Source organism: Pituophis catenifer, unplaced genomic scaffold (assembly GCF_029215685.1).
Source record: "Pituophis catenifer annectens isolate HBS135680 unplaced genomic scaffold, rPitCat1.0.hap2 SCAF_3, whole genome shotgun sequence".
Classification (NCBI taxonomy): domain Eukaryota; kingdom Metazoa; phylum Chordata; class Lepidosauria; order Squamata; family Colubridae; genus Pituophis; species Pituophis catenifer.
In genome coordinates, this window is record NW_027256883.1 from 139227840 (window position 1) to 139249764 (window position 21925).

General features: G+C 37.3%; 1 protein-coding gene across 7 annotated transcripts in view; it reads right to left on the minus strand.

Annotated features, from left to right (window-relative positions):
• Positions 1–21925, minus strand: part of ADGRL2 (adhesion G protein-coupled receptor L2) — a 280781-nt gene that overhangs the window by 132224 nt on the left and 126632 nt on the right. For all 7 annotated transcript variants that reach the window (XM_070941236.1, XM_070941235.1, XM_070941233.1 and 4 more), the window contains exon 3: positions 21106–21319. In XM_070941236.1, coding sequence (XP_070797337.1) covers positions 21106–21319 — 214 coding nt within the window. The remainder of the gene's footprint in view (positions 1–21105; positions 21320–21925) is intronic.

Genomic DNA, 21925 nt, shown 5'->3' on the forward strand with positions numbered 1-21925 from the left:
TCATTTTACCCACCTCGGAAGGATGAAAGGCTGAGTCAAGTTTGAGCTGGTGAGAATCGAACTGCTGGCAGTCAGCAGTATTAGCTTGCAGTACTGTATTCTAATCACAGCTTAGGAAGCATTAATGTCTGCACAGGAAATCCTCCACTCACAATCATTTGTTTAGTAACTGTTCCAAGTTACAATGGCACTGGAAAAAAGTGACTTACAACTGGTACACTTAAACTGTCATCAAAATTCAGGTGCTTGGCAATTGATATGTGTGTATGACAACTGCAGCATCCCAATGTTGTGTGATAGCCATTTGCAACCTTCCCAGCCAGCTACTGACAAGCAAATTCAATGAGGGAAACTGGATTTGCTTAATGACCATGTGATTTACTCAACTTCACTGACTCACTTAACCATTGCTTCGCTTAACAACCGAAGCTCTATTCCCAACTGTGGTCATATGTCGTGAGCTATCTCTATGTATCTACGTGAATAACTGCCTGGTTTCATGATCAGTCCCAATGGAAGGATAGAATAACAATACAAACTCTCTTCTTTTGACCTAAAGTTCAGATAATACTAATTGAAAGTCTCTTTAAACATTGTTTCGTATAATTGCGCTCACATGTAACACCTCTCCTACGCGAGCTGCACTGGCTTCCGGTGGTCTTCCGAGTGTGCTTCAAGATGTTGGTTCTTACTTTTAAAGTGCTCCATGGCTTAGGACCTGGGTACCTACGAGACCACCTTCTGCAACCGATAACCTGTCACCAACCAGTATGCTCCCACAGACTGGGTCTCCTCAGGGTGCCGTCAATAAAGCAATGTCAACTGGTGGTTCCCAGGGGGAGAGCCTTCTCTGTGGGGGCACCCACCCTTTGGTACAGGATACTCCCAGGGATATGAATGATCCCAGATCTCCGTACTTTCCATCGTGCACTAAAGACCTTTCTGTTTCACCAAGCCGGGCTGGCATAAATTTTCAAATTGTCTAAATTCTATGCTGATGATCTTAACTCATGAGCCAAATTGGTTTAATTATTTTAAATTGTTTTTATTTCACATTATATGTATGTTATTCTGACTGTTCACCGCCCTGAGTCCTTCGGGAGAAGGGCAGCATAAAAATTAAACAAACAAACAAATAATAATAATAATAATAATAATAATAATAATAATAATAATAATAATAATAATAATAATAATAATAATAATAATAAATAAGTATGACTTTCTTCCTTAATTTCACTTAAATGAAAGTGAAATTCCCTGGTTTCCTAATTTCTCTGGCTTCCTAATTTGGAGAATTTTCCATCCCTTTGGATCTTACAACCATCTGGAGTACCATAGTTTTCGGACTATAAGACGCACCAGTGTATAAGACACCAAGATTTCAAAGAGGTAAGCAAGAAAAAAAAGTTTTTGCCCTCCCCAGCCCCCTGGAGCACTCTGCAGGCCTCTCAAACCCTCTGCACACCCAATTTTTGCCCTGCCCAGGCCACAGGAGCACTCTGCAGGCCTCCCAAAGCCTCTACATGCCCAGTTTTTGTGAAAAACAGGCCAATTTTTCGCAAAAATGGGACACACAGGGAGGGCCTTCGGGAGACAAAAAATGGTTGTATTTGGTGTATAAGACGCACCAATATTTCCACCCTCTTTTGGGGAGGGGGGGAAGTGTGTCTTATACTCCAAAAAGTATGGTACGTTTTGACAGTAGTAACGGGGCTCCAAAGGGGTGGCAATTGCCCTTATTTTATGGGCAAAATGGATTAGTTGAAAACCATACAGAAATTCCAATATTTATATATCTTATTCTATGACTATTATCATAAAAAAAATATTTATAGCTTTCCCTCTTGCACGAAACAGACAAAATAGGTTTGCTATCCATGGTTTTTAAATATGTCCCTTAAAAAAAAAGTGTCCAATGGGAAAAGAGAAAATAGTCTTACTATGCTTTATGTTTTAGTTTATCAAACCTGCATAATGTAACATGATTTGCTATAACTGCCAAAGTCACTAAGCAGATATAAATCACTGAACAATTAGGGTAAAGAAGTATATAATATCCATCAGTGGGAAGAGCTTTTCCCTCCTCTAGATAAACAGGATATAATAGGGTATCTTGTAATATTTCTATGGAACAGCTTATCCCTGGTTTTCTGGTCCTTCTTCACTTTCTCACACTTCTTAAGAACTCTATCTTTTTAGCAATGCACTTGGGAATATGTAAGTTTAGCCTATACCTGTGGGGAGGACTGTTAACACTCATTGATTGGGGCTTTATTCGTCCAACATTTTTAATCCCGTGTTCTGACCTTTTATAAGCTGCCCATGGCCTATAGACATTTAGCTGCACAGAAGGTCTGGGTAACTATAAATAAATAATTCTGGAAATCCTGCATGTGCCAAGTAAGATAGCAGTTATCTCTTACTTAGGATGTCAACCACTGTTCTACAATATTGTAAAATGGAACATGGGCTTTGGAAGGCTTTTAGCTCAATTTTGTCAAATTTGTTGCATTCCCAGGTCCTTATTTCAAATATTGCTAGTGCTATAGCTATAGATACATAGATTGAAAATTCTTGGCGTTGAAGAGATAGGGAATTATAATGTGAATACTGCAACACCAAAGCCAGTCAATGTATGAAAACTGTTCCTGAGCAACATTAGCACATACTTGGGGAAAAAATGGCATCTCTACCACACTCTAAGAAAATCAGAAAGTTTCTCAAAATGTAAGAACAATCCTTATGTGTAAACAACAGCCAAGATACTTCTAACACATTTATTTTATAGATTAATGTAAGGTACATACATTTTTTCTGTTGTTTATGTGGTATTTTTAACTTTTTAAAACATTCAGAAAAACCAGGGCTTCATGGCACCGAGAAAGTTTTGAAATCAAAGGTTGCCATCTAATTAACAGATTCAAATTATTGCGAAAACACAGGTCTGCTTCTTCACACAATAGCTGAAGAAAAATGTCTAAGACTAAAGAAAAGAAAAGAAACGAGGAGGGGAGGCTGCATTACATCTCCACTGCTCCTGCATTTGCCACTTTTCATTTATCACTCTGGAAGTCTGTCCCATCTGTGCTTGGCTTTAAAAATGTTATTTGTTTCCATTCTAATTTGTTTGCCTTCTTGCTGTAATTTCAACGCGTACAATTCCCAACAAATTGCTTTTGCCCTTCTTTTGATTATCATATGCTCATTATTATACTTTACCAAGAGAAAAGTATGGAGATGAGATTCCAGGAGCAATCTATCTGGGTGAGGTGTTTTAATCAATGGTCTTGCTCTGGTGATTAAGCAGAGACTTCTGTTTTGGCAAGATAACATTAGTTTCTCCTGTCATGCTCCAAAAGCCACTGGGAATCTTCTGCAGATCATTAGATATGCTACAATAAAGCTTTGGTACATTCCCTTTTCTTCCTTAAATTACTTCTTCACTGTCCTATCATTTCCCGTCACCATTGGCACTGCATTATTATTATCACTCCCCTGAAACATGCACCAGAGCTATGTCTCCAGGCCATTGGATGCCATTTTCAATTGAGGCTTCCACTTCAAAAATATAAATTAAGAAAATTTCATTATCTCCTGCCAGGGGCCATTATTCACCACTGTTCTAGGGAAGATTAAAAATGCAAGATCTATAGTGTTGAACAAATACTCCAGTATTAAAATGAGGATCTGGGTGTAAACGACATATAATATACTAGGACTAACTGAAATTAAGACTGAATCTACAAACTGAGTTTGTTGCAGATCACAGGGCATAGGCAAAGCTAATTCTAACGGACAGTTGGATTCTAAATTCACGATCCCTTCCAGCTGGGACTTATTAGACCTATGGTCTTAACATACCTAGAAGCAAATCTGATGTAAATTGCATCAGCTTCATTTCAAAGCCGTGGGACTTATATCTCTGTTTTCTCTCAATGGAAGCCAGGTTTATATGATTGAAATGTGCATCAGTAGGTCTAGACTCAAACAAAGCTGATCATATTTGTAATGCTATAATACACTGAACTTTCTAAAAGATTTTTTTGCAAATCTAGTGTGGTTTCAGAAGTTGTTGAACACATTTTTAATATGTGGTATGTATGTGTGCAGTTTTATGCAATTACCCCAAATATATTTGTGTAGCAGTTATTTCTGCATATTGCAGACAGAAACATCAAAAATATGTGACTACATCTCATTTTAATTTTGACAAATCTGACTTACAAACATATAAAACTACCATAGAATAGGGAATGTAGCCCACCTGGGACTGCTTGAGATGCTTGATGGTGGCTGGGCCTGCACATATGTAAACACACATGCATTGTTTATGCATATACACACAGATATTTGTCCCCTGAAACATCATGAAGAAGTAATAGTGAAAAAATAGGATCTGTATAAAAGCCAATAATTTTCAGTACACAAGGGGAAACACAGATGCATGGTTTTCTTTAATTGTTTAATAGCTAATGATTTATTGGACATTATTAATTACTAAATAAACATAAGGAAACTAAATGTAGTGCAATTAATATAGCATAGGAGGTGTTGCATAGTAATGATCATTTGTCATAATTAATGCAATAAGTAATGCTTGGGGCAGATATTTTAAAATGTAATATAAATACTAAATACAGCAATCTTTTTCTGTTTTTCTTATTCTCAAAATCAATAAAGGGGAACAAATTAACTTGAAAGTAAATTGGCAATTGTCTACTGAAATGCAAGAACCCTATGAATTTTCTGCAAGTAGAACCAAAAGGACACGATCCATTAAACAAAAATCTTACAATGCTACACAATTAATGAAGTTTTAGCAAATGCGACTGAGAGCAGTGGTGCCACGAACAGCTACTTGAAACTATCAGAGGTACTTTGAAGGGTTGGGCAACAGCTGAATGAGCAATGAATAGAAAACAAGAGGTCCCTCTAAAAGTGTATTTCCATTTAAGAAAGGCACTTTTTTTGATTCAAGCTTGATCTAATTTCTGCTACTTAAAAATCCTACAGAATATTGGCTGCAACTAAAAGTTACAACTACATTATGCCACTGGCATAGTGGAGTTCCTTATGGAACCTCATGATGGATGCCCATCTTAAACAAGTAACTCTAAATGGCCAACAACTAATACACAAAACATGATAAAACTCTTACAAACAAACAATACCATTAAAAATAACCAATGCACTGCCTAATCCTGTGATGGCGAACCTATGGCATACGTGGCCAAAGTGGCACGTGAAGCCATGTCACCCGGCACGCGCAGCCTTGGTTGTTTGTTTTCTGGGTTTCTGGCGTGCTTTTGTGCGTGCTGATCGGCTGTCTTTTGTGCGTGCAGCAGTGCCGAAAACTGGTGTGTGCATGCTCGCCGGCCAGCTGATTGTCGGGTGCGCATATGCGCCAGAATCCGGAAGTTCAGCTTTTCTGGAGTGCTGCCCCGATAAGTGTGGGAGTGTGCACGTGACGTTTCTGGGTGACCTTTTAGGCACTCAGTGCTGAAAAGGTTCGCCATCACTGGCCTAACCCATAATATGAACACACATATATTGGTTTCCATTAACATCTTGGCTTTAATGTCTAGAGGAAAGCCAAGTCTTCACAGCCTTCAGATCTTCCATATACAGCAGGTACTAAATAGACTTCAAATAGAAGTGCTTACAATAATAAATCAATTTATGAATGAAAATGAAATAAACTAGATAAACTAGACTAGTATGTAAAGAGAAAAAAGAATATTTCTTTTTTCTGTAAAATTATGTTCTGGGTGCCATGTTGCCTTATGGCTGGTAGTTATGCACAAATGTGCCTTCTTACTGGCATTCTCCTCTCTCTAATAAAACATGTCTGGTACCTAGTTGATTGTCTTTTTAACTCCAAGCAAAGTTTTTATTATTTCAGGATTTTTAATATTAACTTTCTATTTATGCTTGAATAGAAACATTTAATTCAACTCATCTCGGCTGCCTAGTAATCATTTTAATTATCTGTTTAATTGTTTGTATATTACACATTTGTATGCTTTTCTGAGTTTTATGTTTTACTTATTCGTTTAAAATGTTAGATACTGGTTTTCAAAATATGTTATAAGCCACTCTGGAAAACTTTTTATTTTGAAGAAAGGCCTATAAATTCTTAAATAAAGTAATTAAAAAGATGAAATTCTCAAGCAATGGGATGATCTATCCCATTGCTTTAGATCATAGCTTGAGATGCTATGATCTAAAACAGGAAAGTTGAATTCCTAAATGCAAAGCTATATCTGTTCCCTGGGCCTTCTCAGAAAACTACTTAGCTCTCCCATGTATTTCCACTCTAAATGTAAAGCTATCAGATATATATTACTCTGAAATGTATTGCCTATTATTAAGGAGAGTTAGGCACAATAATTCTACAGTCCTTTAAATTATGTCCAATTTGGTAAGAACTGAACTGCTGATGTTTGGAGAAAAATATTGTCTGCTTACTGAAGAAATACTGAATGTGTTTGCTTGTTTCAAGCAGCTTTCTTATGTACAGTGATAAGAATACCTAGCCAATCTAAGCTGATCTTCAAAAGCTAAGCAGAGTCAGATTTGGTTAGTACAGTACCAATCAGGGCCAAAAACAACATTCCAATATGAAAAAATTGACAATCTCTATATTTTTGTCAATAAAAATGATGTGGCATCAAAGGTACATTTTCAGTTCTGGTCAGAAGTGAAGACACTTCTTGGATGAGAAGCGAAATATCTTATAGGAAAAACAAAGAAAATCCAGTTGCCTTTTGAAAAAGCACTTTTTGGAAAACCATGACCAGGGTGACTGAGAATCTCCCTAGACAGAAATGATGTGGTATCTCTATGAATTCGTAGCTGCGCCTTACTGGATGGGAGATTTATCTTAAAATATCCTAATGACTGATATAAAAAGGATAAAGAGTAAATCTGGCAAGAAACAATGCATGCTATCAAACTTGTTTATAAATTACATCTTAGTAGTTAAATATACATAAAGGGTTAAACATTTTAAAGTGTCAATATGGTCTCTCCCTTTTCTTGTTTTAAAGTGATTCTCTGATTACTAGCCAGGATTTACAATGCTAACAATATGCAAATGTTCTTTTATATAATGTGATTTGCATATATGTTAAATAAAAATTGGAACTGCCTCTAAAACTCCTTTAATCTTTTTTAATTAGCAAAATAAGCAATTTAAAAATAGCAACAACAATTTGTTAATAAAAACTCTGATATGTTAGATGCCTTGATAATTCTGAGCCATTTTACAAGACCTTTGGGTCAGTTTAATGCAAATTAGGCTTGAGTCACCCAGAGTCTTATTAATCCAGCCCAACTTCCTGGTTTACAAAACTGCACATTCAACATAAAAGTGGCTTAATTTTAGGAGCAAAATAAAGCATATTTATTTGCAGAGTAGACCACTGAGACTCCCTTTATTTCAAGGGGTCATCGTGTCGAAACATAATGTAGGGTCACAGTTATCATACATATATAGAGTGAATAAATGTGTATGTACTCCTTTATTTAAACATTCATAGGATGCCTAGAGTTTTGAAACTTCTCCTTGGATAATTACAATGTATTGCCATATATTGGAGCCAGTGTCAATTAGGGCCAATTACTCATGAAAATGTTTCCCCATTGCAGTTTTCACATACAGAAACTATCACTCCCCATTTTGACAGAGGAAATGGGAAATCGCTATGGGATGTCCTAGTTAAGGTTTAAATTAGCAAGAAACTTGTTACCGGGCATTATAAAAGATATGAAATAATAGGACATAACCTTGCAAAACCTTGGTATTGCAACCTGTAAATTATCTGCAGAAATTACCTATTCTTGTGCGGCAGGTTATTTTTCTCTCATTGGGGAGGGAGGGGAGAGAAGAGGAGGGGGCCTTTAAATATTTAATTAGTAGCATGATATGAAGACAACCATGCATGCCAGGCCCCTCGATCCTCAGCCTATACTCCTCCTAATTATGCTCAAATTTACATCGGTCATTGCAACCTCTGGCACTTCTAATTACTTATTCTTTAAAGATCCTTCCACGGAGAAGTATTTTTCATTCTCACAGCTCAGGATTTCTCTAGTTTTCTAGGCCATTAATTACTTTCTCAGGGTTTTATATTCAGCAGTCATTCAAATCTGGGTTGGGGACTGGTAGTGTATATTTGTAGTGGGACAAACCCATTTTCAAGGGTGTTACAGTGTTTTTACTGTATTTATAAAATATTGTGGCCTATTTCAATATGAAGCAAAATATTTTCTTTAAAATGGATAGCTCAACAGACAGAGCTCTGTAATTTAACATCAGCTGTCTGCAATTAAAGTAAGATCGAATCTCGCCAGGCTCAAGGTTGACTCAGCCTTCCATCCTTTCTAAGGTAGGTGAAATGAGGACCCAGTTTGTGGGGGCAATAAGCTGACTTTGTATAAATATACAAAAGGATGAAGGCTATTGCTTAACACACTGTAAGCCGCCCTGAGTCTCTGGAGAAGGGCGGCATATAAATCAAATTAAAATAAAAAAAAATAAATAAAAAAAAGTTAAAATCATAATCTGGCTAATTATTTCCTAGTGATATGAGTGTCCTTTTTTTGACTTTCCTTCTTGACCTGATTAAACAGAAATTTGAGATCTCTTTCCATCATGTATATTTTAACTATCCATTTATGGCTTAAAAAGTATTAATGTCAAACTGGTGGGTTAAAAATCAAAGGAATGCCCTTGGATTTGATCTGCTGATTTCCTTACCACCTTTTTTTCTCCATGTACATGGACAGCTTAAAGCATTTGACAGAAGTGCTGTCTGTCCCCTAGGAAGGGCCTTTAATCATATCATGTCCAATGCTGTCATTTGTTATTTAAACAGAAGTTTGGGAAGTTTGTGCTAGAAGCATTGTGTGAGTGTTATTATTTTATTCTCCTGAGAGAGCTCACACGTCATGAAAAGAATGATTATTTATCAGCGACATGCCAGTATCTCACCACAATTAGTGGAAAATTTACAAAATTGGTAAGGGAAAATTTGTAGTGAAATATTTACAAAAGTTCCAGGAATACTCATTTTTTATATTAAAAAAAATTCTTACGCTTGAAAAAAAAAGCATAACCTTTGAAAAGGGAGTACTACAAGTTCCCATACATATTTTGCTAGAATCACCATGATTCATTCATAAGCTACAATCCGTTTTTAGTAAAGGAAAAAAAAAATGCTGGAAACAGTGCTTTGACTCTCTCCCTCTTCAATCAAAAGCAAGTTTAGAAGTACAAGCGGCATATGAGGAGATATACCAGCTCACCACTCACCACTCTAAGCTTGTATTTAATTAAGCTGAAAATGTTCATAATCTAATCCTTTTTCAAATTGCCTTCTTCCACAAGAGGGTCTGTGTTTGCACAATTAAAAAGGCTCACTTTAACCTGACCTAACTAATGTATTAAATGTAAATCCTTCCCTATTGAAACAAGTGCTGGGATGACAGCAGGACAGGAATCATAGGAAAAGAAGGAGCTCCTTTATCATGCATAACATTGATAGCATTCGTGATAAGGGAATCCTGATCACCTGTATTTAGTTTTATAGCATGTTACCTAAATTATTCTCTAATTCAGAATACTCTTGAGTGGACTTTATACTGTGTCTCAGTCGCCAAAGGGCGAGGGGGATCTAGGAACACAGAAAGTAAGTGTTTGCATTTATAAGTAAAGGAATAGTAGACTAACTAAGTTGATATATTTGACAGGAAGCAAACTTTCAGATCTGGAAGCATCTTTTTAACCCCAAGTTCATATCCTCCCCCCAGAAGGTTAACATTTTTTCCACAGGATGTAGGTAAATGGTGGCTTGTTTCAAATTAAGAGGGGAAAAATGAATTGCATGACAAGTTATGGATCTGGGGAAGGGAGTTTGATTTATGGTAAAATAAAAGCTTTGCAAGCTCATAAAATGCCTAAATTAAAGACATGTTCAACATGATTACCCTGTTTACCTAGAAACCACAGCAAGAAAGCAGGTAATACAAGGGCTGAAGAGTTAAGTCTTAAGATAAATTGCACTTACTAAGAAAGATGCTTTAACATCGAGAGCATGCTTTTGTTTATGGTTTGATGAAAGATAGCCCAACTCAGTTTTCTCATGCTTGGACTATATGGAGTATAATATTCACAATACAACAGAACGCTGTATTATAGCTCACGATGATGTAAAATGTCTGGGCATGTCTGTTGGTCTGTCCGTCCATCCATCGATCCACAGGTAGCCCTTCCTTAGCGATCATTCTTTCAGTCACTGCTTAAAATTACCACAGCACTGGACAAAGGAACTTACAAATTGTGCCTGAGTTTACGGTGATTGCAGTGACCTCCCTTACGCGATCATAATTTGTCTGTTTGGCAGCCTGTTGGCACTTAAAACTGCTTGGCAGGCACCCGGTGATTATGTCATTGCCATTTGCAATCTTCCCTACCAGCTTCCTCAAAAAGTCAATGGGAAAGCCAGCATGGAATGTTGCAAGGTGCTGCACTTACTAAGAGGACTAGTTTCTGGGCACTGGCTGAAAAATCCACACTGAAATCAATGAAGGATTTTCAGCCATGAAAGATTTACATCACCAGAATGAAGAGGCAGCATGGTAAGGAGAACTCGGTGCCTCATGGTAGGGGGAAGGCCTTGGGGGCCCAGTGCAGGCTGTTGGTGTGTCTCCCAGTTTAGCAGCTGAAAATCTTTGTTGATTTTCAGCTCCTAAAGTGGAGATATAGCACTTAGGTACAGTAAAGTAGAGTAAGGTACAGGTAAGGAAAATGGGGTGCCTCAGACGGATGGGGGAAGCTCAGCACAGGACATGCTCATGGCCTACAAATTCTTCTTGCCTTTCAGAGGATTTTCAACTACTGAGTGGAGAAACATCCATGCACAGCTTGCACCAGATCTCCCAGGGTCTCCCCCAGCCCATGGTCCAGACCTGGGATTTCATCCACTTAACTTCTTGCAAGACTGCTTAATGACTGCAACCAGGAGTGCCTAGATTGTGCTTGTTAAGTGAAGCAGTCACATGGGGACATACTTAATGACTGTTTTGTTCAATGACTGAGATTCTGGTGGCAATTGTGGTCCTTAAACAAGGATTGCCCCATCCATCCGTCCATCCATCCATCCATCCATCCATCCATCCATCCATCCATCCATCCATCCACAATACACAAGACACATATAAATTGCTCATACATAATTTTTAGTTACTGCAGATATCTTCAGGATTTCCTCAAAAATCCAAAAAGGTGAAAAGAAGACACAAACTCTGTGCCTCCTTCCTCCAATCCTGATGTTCCCTAGCATCTGAAGATTTTGTTTTACCTGAGAATGGATCCCTGCACAACAGAGTCCCCTGTTGTGGAAATATGGCACTACATTTAGCCAAATGCAGTCAAACTTTCTCTGACAATTGGAGGCCAGTTCCTCATCAATTCTATACTTATACTAACAAATGCCTGAAGACATTTACTGGAACTCCCAAGAATAGCTTTATGAAGAACAATAGCTCTCTTCCTGTATTGTTCAATGTATAGAGAAACCAAGGGATTAAATTATATGGGGGGGGACACAACTTTGGCATTGCCCCAACATACTTCCATTTCCTTGCTTTCATTCTTAGTGTCTATGTGTTGAAGGAGTTTGGAGAGACATCTTTCTGTATTAGTAGGCAATCTTTCAATTTTACTGTCTATTAAACTGGCATGTGGGTTAATGTATCCGTTGTGTATAAAGTGGGAATGCAAAAATCTTCTGCTCCTATGAAATCATTTTAAAAAGGAAACAGGGACTTCAGGAAAATAACAGATTTGTACAGTAATGCAGCAGCACTACAATGCTGTCACAGAAAATTGAAATGGGGAGCTTACAATATTTTTTAAAAAATACCCAATTCATATTTAAGCAGCAAGGTAAAACTATTACTCTGAATAAAGCATTTACTCTACATTACTCTTAAACCACATTAGCTTCATAGCATTAACTTGCTTTATTGGTTCAGTTGATCATGACCTATAAAATGTTAAGCAGAACTGCTTTAAATATCCACTAACACCAAGAATGGGCCTGAGAGCACAAGGCAGTGTTTTATGAAGCTGGGGAAAAGTGTCCCCTTATGAAAAACTAGCACATAGTCTTATGTCACTGATATAAACAGGGTACGCATGTTAAATAATGTATCACACTGGCAATGTTTTTCTAAGCAACAGAAAGGCAGACTGAGTTTATTTTAGTTCCTGTTCTTTGCCAACAGAAATGCACGTACACAAAGACAAACATGTACAAATATGAAATTCATGTGCAGGAAATCTGAGAATCCCCTTTGGTTCTCTGTTAATGAACAAATTATGTCTTTTTAGAGCAAGGATATAAGCATGGAATTACTTTTTGAGTAACATAGGCCAACAACTTTGGCAATTATGATTTTATTAATTAAAACCAGAACCACAGAAACATGGTTCTTACATTTGAGCCGTACAATTTTGCATTTCAGTCATTTTTGTAGCACAAAATGTCATCAGAAGTTACTAATTCAGCACCAGATGGGTTGTAAGAATGTAAAGTTCATATTTTAAAGATACTTTTTCAAAATTAATTGCAAAGGCCTAATAGAATTCCAATAGAATTCCAAAGGCCAGGATAGGACATTTTAAACAACAAAAACTGTTCCTGCTACTTTTTATTAGATGATGTTGGCATGCACAAAAACATACATTCACAGTATTTATTCAGCATTACCTACCCACCCATCAACCTGTGTTTGTGAGAGAAAAAAAGAGGGTCAGACCAAGGGTGAAATCTAAAATCTTTTGCTACCGGTTCTGTGGGCGTGGCTTAATTAGTGGGTGTGGCTTAATGGTAAAGTGACTGGGAGGGCATGGCTTGTTGGTCAGGTGGGTGTGGCCAAGTCAATGTCACTTCTTTGCCCTTTTTTAACCTACAAAACACAACACAACTGGCTCATCCACAATATAAAAGCAGCTGTGCTAGACCCAAAATGGCTCCTGCAACAAGCAGGAACCTCACACAGCCACAAAAAGCCCCAAAAAAACAACTTTCACACTTTACACACACAACACAACACAACACAACTGGCTCACCGACAATGTAAAAGCAGCTGTGCTAGACACACAAAATTTCACATACAGCTTTGTGAGATTTTGTGTGTTTGTGTAGTTAGAATGAAACACTACAGAAACACACAAAATCTCAGAAAGCTGCACAAATATTATTTTATTTTATTTTATTTTTATTTTTATATAAAAGCAGCTAAATTTAAAACTTCCTAAACTTTAAATGGCTAGGTCTAAAAAAAAGAACAACTAAAAAAAACCCCAATTAACTATTTTTTTAAAGCTCCCAAAGGGGGAAAAAACTTACCCAATAGAACAGGGATCTCCAACCTTGGCAATTTTTAAGATTTGTGGACTTCAACTCTCAGAATTCCTCAGCCAGCTTTGCTTTGCTGGCTGAGAAATTCTGGGAGTTGAAATCCACAACTCTCTGCCGGTTTGACTGCAGGCAGGGAGATACAGTTGCTTGTTGATGCAATCGATTGCAGGGATTACAGCAAGGTGTTGCGACCAGGCTAAGGTAAGCAAGCTGAGGGGGGGGAGGGGAGGGATTTTTGCTACCGATTAGCAGGCAACAGCTGGGATCGTCAGAGCTTGGCTGGTCAGAGCCATTTAAAAGAAAAAAAGTTTTTTTCTTTTACATGGCTCTGGCGATCCAGGCAACTCAGCTGGGATCGTCAGAGCTGGGCTCTCAGAGCCATTTAAAAGAAAAAAAAGGCTCTGATGATCGCGCGGCTCAGCTGGGCATGGGAGGCGGGGACAGGGATTTTTGCTACTGGTTCTCCGAACTGCCCGCCACCATCGCTACCTACTCGCCTGAGCCGGTCCGAACCGGGAGCATTTCACCCCTGGGTCAGACTTATGAAAGCAGGGTGATAACATAAACCCATTACTTTTCTACATGCATCACACCTTACTAGGCACACCCAAAAGAGACAACATAATAGGCAACATTGACCAGAGGCTAGTCCTAAATAAAACAATTTTACACATGTTCTTAGGAAGCATTTTATTTTTACTGTTTTTTTTAAATGTAGCTTAAAGTTGAACACAGAAAGTTAGTCAGTAAAAGTATTGTTTTTATGATGTTCATTGACCTAACATCTCATCTTCATTTATTTCTTTAGTGAATCAGTACTATTTATTATATAGTACAGATTTTCTACAGGTTTCCTATATACAGACAGCTTTAATCATTTCACATAGGTACTAGGTAAAGGTTAAAGTTCCCCTCGCACATATGTGCCAGTCCTTCCCGACTCTAAGGGGCTGTGCTCATCTCCATTTCAAAGCCAAAGAGCCAATGCTGTCTGAAGACATCTCCGTGGTCATGTGGCTGGCATGACTAAACGCCAAAGGAGCACGGAACACTATTACCTTCCCACCAAAGGTGGTCCTTATTTTTCTACTTGCATTTTTATGTGCTTTCAAACTGCTAGGTGGTGGTGGTGGTGGTGGTGGTGGTGGTGGTTGTTGTTGTTGTTGTTGTTGTTGTTGTTGTTGTTGTTGTTGTTGTTGTTGTTATTATTATTATTATTATTATTATTATTATTATTATTATTATTATTTAAATTTTTATACCACCTTCTCCCGAGGGACTCAGGGCGGTGCACAGCCAGCAATAAAACACACTTATACATAAAATTGAAAAACAATTTAAAATATATTAATAGTTAATAATATTAAATATTATTAAAAAAAAACTAAGACAACCATTAAAATTCATGTTTAGGCCAGCCCAGCTTGTTGGAACAATAACGTCTTGAGGGCATGGCGAAAGGTCCGTAGGTCAGGGAATCATTCGTATCTCCGGGGACAAATCATTCCAGAGGGCAGGTGCCCCCACAGAGAAGGCTCTCCCCCTGGGGGTCACCAGTCGACATTGTTTGACCGACGGCACCCTGAGGAGTCCCTCTCTGTGGGAGCGTATTGGTCGATGGGAGGCTATCGGTAGCAGAAGGCAATCTCGTAAGTACCCAGGTCCTAAGCCATGGAGCGCTTTAAAGATGGCAGAAGCTGGGACAAGTAACGGGAGCTCACCCCATTATGCGGCACTAGGGATTCGAACCGCTGAACTACTGACCTTTCGACCGACAAGCTCAGCGTTTTAGCCATTGAGCCACCACATCCCTAAATTGCACAACTATCATATAATTTATAAAATACTGCAATGGAAACTTCACAGCAATTTGACCTCATGCTTATTTGGCTAACTCTGCTTCATGATATCCAGCGCAGTTAATTATACATTTTTGATGTTAATAATGTCTGTCAGTTTCAAGCATACATTGTCTTTGATTAATATTTAAACTGTGTTTGAATAAAAATAATTGTGGTTATATTTCCTATTCAGCAGCCATTATGGCTTACTAGAGGCCTCTTTAGGAAAAGAGCAAGTTAAATGGCTCAGCTGTCCTTACTACAGGAAGATTAAAATCACTTTTCATCACTGTATCAACTATGACTGCAATATAATTATAGCTACCCTATGATTGGGATGAGTGGGTGAAGTGTTTATGCACTACTAGACATAATTACTGCATGCTAGTACTGTCTTATTATTTTATTTATATTTATAATATAAATAAAAAAAACATAATTCATGTATCTGAGCTCCAGTAGCATTGTTAGGGAAAGAAGTTTTGATAAGCTGAAATGAACCAGCAAGAAGACAGTAGTGATAGTGGTAGCATTTTTTTTTTAAAAAAAGTTCATTCTAAGATGTACTCAGTACACAATGTACTCAGTAGTCTCAGTTCCAAAATTCAGCAGCTGGGTTGAATACAAAGATGAAGGGAAGAGAGGAATTAGATTTGCTATGGAACCAATATAGTCCCTCAGGAGTCTTGAGGTTTGGCACAAAATCCAATCTGCAATTTAAAGTTCTTATTTTCAAAGTATTTTTAAATTAATATACTGCTAATTCATGGGGATTACAGCCAAGAAATTAAAAGACGCTTGCTCCTGGGGAGGAAAGCTATGACAAAGTTAGACAGCATACAAAAAAGCAGAGACATCACCCTGCTAACAAAAGTGCGTATAGTCAAGGCTATGGTTTTCCCAGTTGCAATGTATGGTTATGAAAGTTGGACTATAAGAAAGACTGAGCATCAAAGAATTGAGGCCTTTGAATTATGGTGCTGGAGAAGACTCCTGCGAGTCCCTTGGACTGCAAGGCGATCAAATCAGTCAGTCCCAGAGGAGATAAACCCTTACTGCTCTTTAGAAGACCAGATCCTGAAGATGAAACTGAAATACTTTGGCCACTTTATAAGAAGGAAGGACTCACTGGAGAAGAGCCTAATGCTGGGAACGATTGAGAGCAAAAGAAGAACGGCACGGCAGAGAATGAGGTGGCTGGATGGAGTCACTGAAGCAGTAGGCATGAGTTTAAACGGTCTCTGGGGGATGGTAGAGGACAGGAAGTCCTGGAGGAAAGTTGTCCATGGAGTCGTGCTGGGTCAGACACAACTTCACAACTAACAACAACAACAACTGCTAATTCATACCAGCATCAGATCTATCCATTCTTTTCTGTTAAGACATCAGCAGATATTTGGTCATTTGAAGGCCTTAGCATAAACAAAAACTGTTTTAGTATACCACAGCCGATCATAGTACAATTGAATAGAAAATATTATAACCCATGAGTAAATTTATAATTTATCTAAGTTGAAATACTTATAAAAGAATAAATTACTTTCCTATGGTAAAGCAAGTTGTAATTCTTGAGCTAAGACTATTGCAAAATTCTGTTTATAGAGGAATTCCCCTACACTGAAACATAATTTTCCATTACCAATATAAATAATTCTCACTGTTCACATAAAAAGTCAATTATTTGGGCTAACAATTATTAGAACCAATTGTGCCTAAGTGACTGATTGCTAAATCAGTGTATAGAAAGATATAAGACTCAGAAGCTAATTTATTGGATGAAATGTATTACAATAGGGGATGATGAGGGAAGCATTAGTCCAGGGCTATGAAGATCCTGGTTCAAATTCTGACCTGCATGAAATTCATTGGGAGTTTTTCAGAAAATAAAAAGATTGGGACAAATCATGTAAGTGGTTTGAGTTACTAGAGGAAAAAGTGGACTATATAAATTTAATAAATAACATTGTAAAGATATGTCCTTCAAAAGATATGTCCTTCACTTCAGAGTAGCCACTGATCTACTTTCAAGAGTTCTTGTTAAGAATGTCAGAAGATTCAAATACAATTGTCACTGTTTCTGATAAGCTTGTTTAGTGACAACACTGAAGAAAATGTAGGTAAGAAAAGCACTGAAACTCTCAAATTCTACTTGGGAACTAATTATTATTAAAATATGATTCAGTTATATGTGACTCCTTGGTCAAATATAACCACCATCATTCCTTTCTCCTAAAGAGTTCATATGCAACCAATATTAAAAGCTAACCATAAATAGAAAACACTTTGCAAACACCACATCAAACTACAAATGTACTGTCTGAGATGACCATGGAGAAAGAATGTCTGTGTTTCTGCATCTACTTTGATGTAACCTGAAGCCAGCTCTACATAAAAGAATGCTTAAGAGAACGCGTCTGGCTCTGATAATCATATACAGTAGAGGTTTGTCAAGTATCTCTCTGATTCTGATAGTGAAAACTAGTGACGTACCAAAAGAAAATAAGGGTCTGATATTTGAGATCAGTAATTCACAATGACATCTTTCATGTTCATTCATCCAGAAGCACGCTAGTTCAAATTAGTATCTTATATGTGACAATCAATACAATCATTTTTGGAGCACAGAAAGGACAAAAAGTTATCAAAACCACGGAGGAAAAGAAAGACAGACAAATCCAGACTGTTGTTGATTCTATAAGACACATTTCCTACATGCATGTTTTTTAAAAAAAATAACAGCTATTTTGATCCACAACAGAAGCAACTACCATCGTGAAAACTCTTGATTCTAAAAAGTCAGTTGAATCCCGATAATCTGATTTCTTTACAAGAAATAAAAGAGAGGAATGGTATAAATCCATGGAAAAGGTGTAATTGTAACTATCTTATATTTTCAGTATACTTTGCTGAACCTGTTTTTCTGCACTGTCACAAAGTAATACAACCAAGATGCTGCTACATGATTCCAAAGAGGATGCCGTGTTGTGTGTTAATTTGTATGGCTGGCCACAGTTCAGTTTTAAGATGGGAAGTCATACAAAACTTTTAAATAAATAAATAAGGATGCCATCTTCTCAAATTTGTTCAGCGGGTTTGAGGATTAAGGGACCAAAGTAACCAAGAACTGATGAGATTAATCAGATAAGATGGGTGATTTCCTGATCCAACCTTCCAATTCTATGATCATCCATGAAAGACTTTCCTTTTATTCTTTATCTTTAGAAAGAAAGAAGGGCAGCCTTGTTTTCACTTGAAAGGAAGCTCATCTGATAAACCTGCACTTTAAAAAAAAAAAAAGTTGACAAGGAAGGAAATGCATGTAAACGACACTCGAATAGGATCTGGGTCAGAAAAGTAATTTAGTTTTGTGGGTTTTTTTCCTATCCATGTGTCAATCATGAAAAGCTATTAAAACATCATTTGGTGAAAGTTATTTGTTTCTTAGAGGACATCGTCAGCTCCTGAGAAAAAGAGAGAAAGAGAGAGAGGGAGGGAGGGAGAGAGAGAGAGAGAGAGAGAAAGAGGGAGAGAGAGAGAGAGGAGGGGGAGGGATGGATAGAGAGATCTTCAATGAAGTTCTAAGAATTTTAAATAGACTGTCTGCTAACCTAGAAATAGAAAGGTCAGAGTGCAAACAGTTCCTGTCTTGAGCTTTGACAGGCACAGCTGTGTTCTTAGAAGAATGAATGACTGACATAATGAAAGGAAGGGGATGCCCTGCAGTTTCAGAATGTAACGTGGTGTCCAGTTGTTAATACTAGCATAAACACTTTAATAAACTAGGCTTGGTATCCTCATCTACGGAACATACTTTCATGCTGATATTTCACTAGTAAAAGCACTCTGTTTCTGATGATGGTCATTTCTCTACTAGCAACTTATAATCATTGATCTATTGCTGTGACAAAATAATAGTAATGAGGACATCATTACTTCCAAGTACGCCTGGGTGATGTTATGAAAATACTAATACTAAGGGGCAAATGGTCTGTATATCCCTTTTAAGCAGTTGTAAGATAATGAAATTGAAAGGATAATAGCAAATAAATTGTCACTGAAATAATGATAGTAAACAATAGTAGATTTACAACCTTGCTTTCAAGTAACAATTACAACATTAAAGTTTGACCATATGTCTTGTTAAAGGGAAACTGAATTATTGGAGTGCAATTCCCTTTAAAAAATGAGAGAGGGACAGAAGGAAAAAGAAACCTGAATGAATTAGCAGTCTGGACTGATCTTAAAGTAAATCAGAGAGCAAATCATTGGAATGTTTTTGCTTTAAGAAAATACAGAGGCATGAAAGATTTTAAATTTATCTGTACATCTTTTTTTAAAAGCACTATTGTTATGCTGATTTCTGAGATTGAATTCTAATGAAAATTAAAGTCCTAAGAAATTACCAGAAAAATCTGGATCTTGGTATGCATCATTTATTCATTCAACAATTTTTCCAATCTTTGAAATGAGACTGCAATTTCACATGGATTTGTCCAACAACATTTGTTTTATGAGTAATTCAGACAAAATGAAATAATAATGAAATTTCAAATTCTATATTTAATGATCTTCACAACTCACCTGGGATCCAACTATAATCTAAAGCAATATATTAAAGAATAATATTAGCTTTTCAAACATGTGAGGGTACTTTCATTGTAGCAGTAAAGAAGGCGAACATTTTGTGGTCAATTTCAATGAATGTTTAGCAAGTATCCCCAAAGTGAAATCAACATGAGGGGGAAGGAAAACAAGTGGGATATTCTGGGGATCTGCCTAATGCCTTCTATGCCATGTCAAGCACTGTTTGTATGAATTGTATTAGCAGACTTAAACTGGATTTTTCCACTGAGACCCTCTAGGCTGGAGTTTCAGCACCACACAGTTCTTACCCCATACAAGTGGCAGCCTTATAGCAAACCTGACGGCTAATGGGTGTCAGCAGGAAAAGGCGGGAAAGGAAGGCAGACGAAGGGAGAAAAAAGGCAGTTTCCATTGCACCACATACATAGGTGTGTGCCAGAAACCACCCCCACGCTCTCTTTCCCCCCACTCCTGCCATTCATTACACAAAGTATCACCTATGCAAGGCAAGAACCATACTGCACATATTTATTTTATGCTTGTTGGACTTGCAAACAAAATGAATTTACAAACAGCCTTTTGGAACATAACTCTTCATAATAATAATAAGAGCCTTGGTAGTACAGTGGTCTAAAGCACCCTGTTATTAAGACCAGCTGCCTGCAATTACTGCAGGTTCGAATCTCGCCAGGCTCAAGGTTGACTCAGCCTTCTATCCTTTCTAAGGTAGGTAAATTGAGGACCCAGTTGTGGGGGCAATAAGCTGACTTTGTATAAATATACAAAAGGATGAAGGCTATTGCTTAGCACATTGTAAGCCGCCCTGAGTCTCCGGAGAAGGGCGGCATATAAATCAAATAAAAAAAAAAAAGTAGGGGACTAGCTGTATAAGTATACATATCTACCCAGAAGTGTGTTATGCTCAGTGTTATGGATTCTCCTAACTACAGTATAGGGCTTTGGGTAAAAAAAAAAAAAAAAAAAAAAGATAGATCTTTGACATCTCAGAAAATAAAAATCATATTTCTCCTTCCTTCCTTCCTTTCCTCCCTTCCTAAATGGAGCTTAGGAAAAAAAACAAACAGTCAACTTTGGTAGCAGCTTTATTTAATGAGTGGATTTTTCTTCCTGAAATGGGGAGATCTCATTGGAAAGTATATTGGAGTTTCTTAAGATATTTATATCTGCAATTAAACCTTTGCCACTGTATTTATTTTTTATTAATATATTTTAATCACTTCTTTTACCTTTGTGTCATAATTTTGTAGGCATCAGGGAGGAAACATTCAGTGTTCTCCATCTGGAAAGGGTCAGCATCACAGATCTTGTCATCTGTCCGTCCATAATTAGCACTCTCTATCATAATGACATCACTTCCTGGACATCGAAGATCAATGGAGTAGCCCTCACAGGACAGTTCTCTCCTTACCAAACCAAATGGTAGTGCTGCTCGGCTAAAACCTAAAAAAAAAAACACACACACACACAATAAAAAATAGTAAATGTATTGTATTATTAAATAAATAGGTTAGAGAGATAACTCTAAAATACACCTTTGGTGAACTTTAGGGCATTTTTAGACTTTTACCATTCCAGAAAATGCCAGACAGAAAATGTCCACAGCCCACCCTGGATTTTCTATGTAGATGGATGGGAATATTCATATAATAAGAGCAGCTTGTTCACATCCTTCTTGAATCATGAGTTAAATGTGGCCATTATTCTGAATGCATCATTTTATAAATAAACACATGGTTGAAATTTGTTCTTAAAAAAATAAATTATGAACTTCAGAGATTACAGGAAACATCCAGCAGATTTCAGGGTCCAAGCAAGTCAAACTCTGAAAGAACAATGAGTGGAATTTTTACACTAAGTGTGCAGTGGCGGCTGAGTGGCTGGGTCATTTTTTGGCCATCAGGTTTACAGCATACTTTCAACCAGGACCTTTGCTTAATGAGCCCTAGTTTGTGTTCTAACTAATTTAATTATTTTTAACAGATGTTTATGATTGGCTTTCTTCATCCTGGGTCAGCCCTTGTGTTGCCTTCACTTTAAACTCAAGCA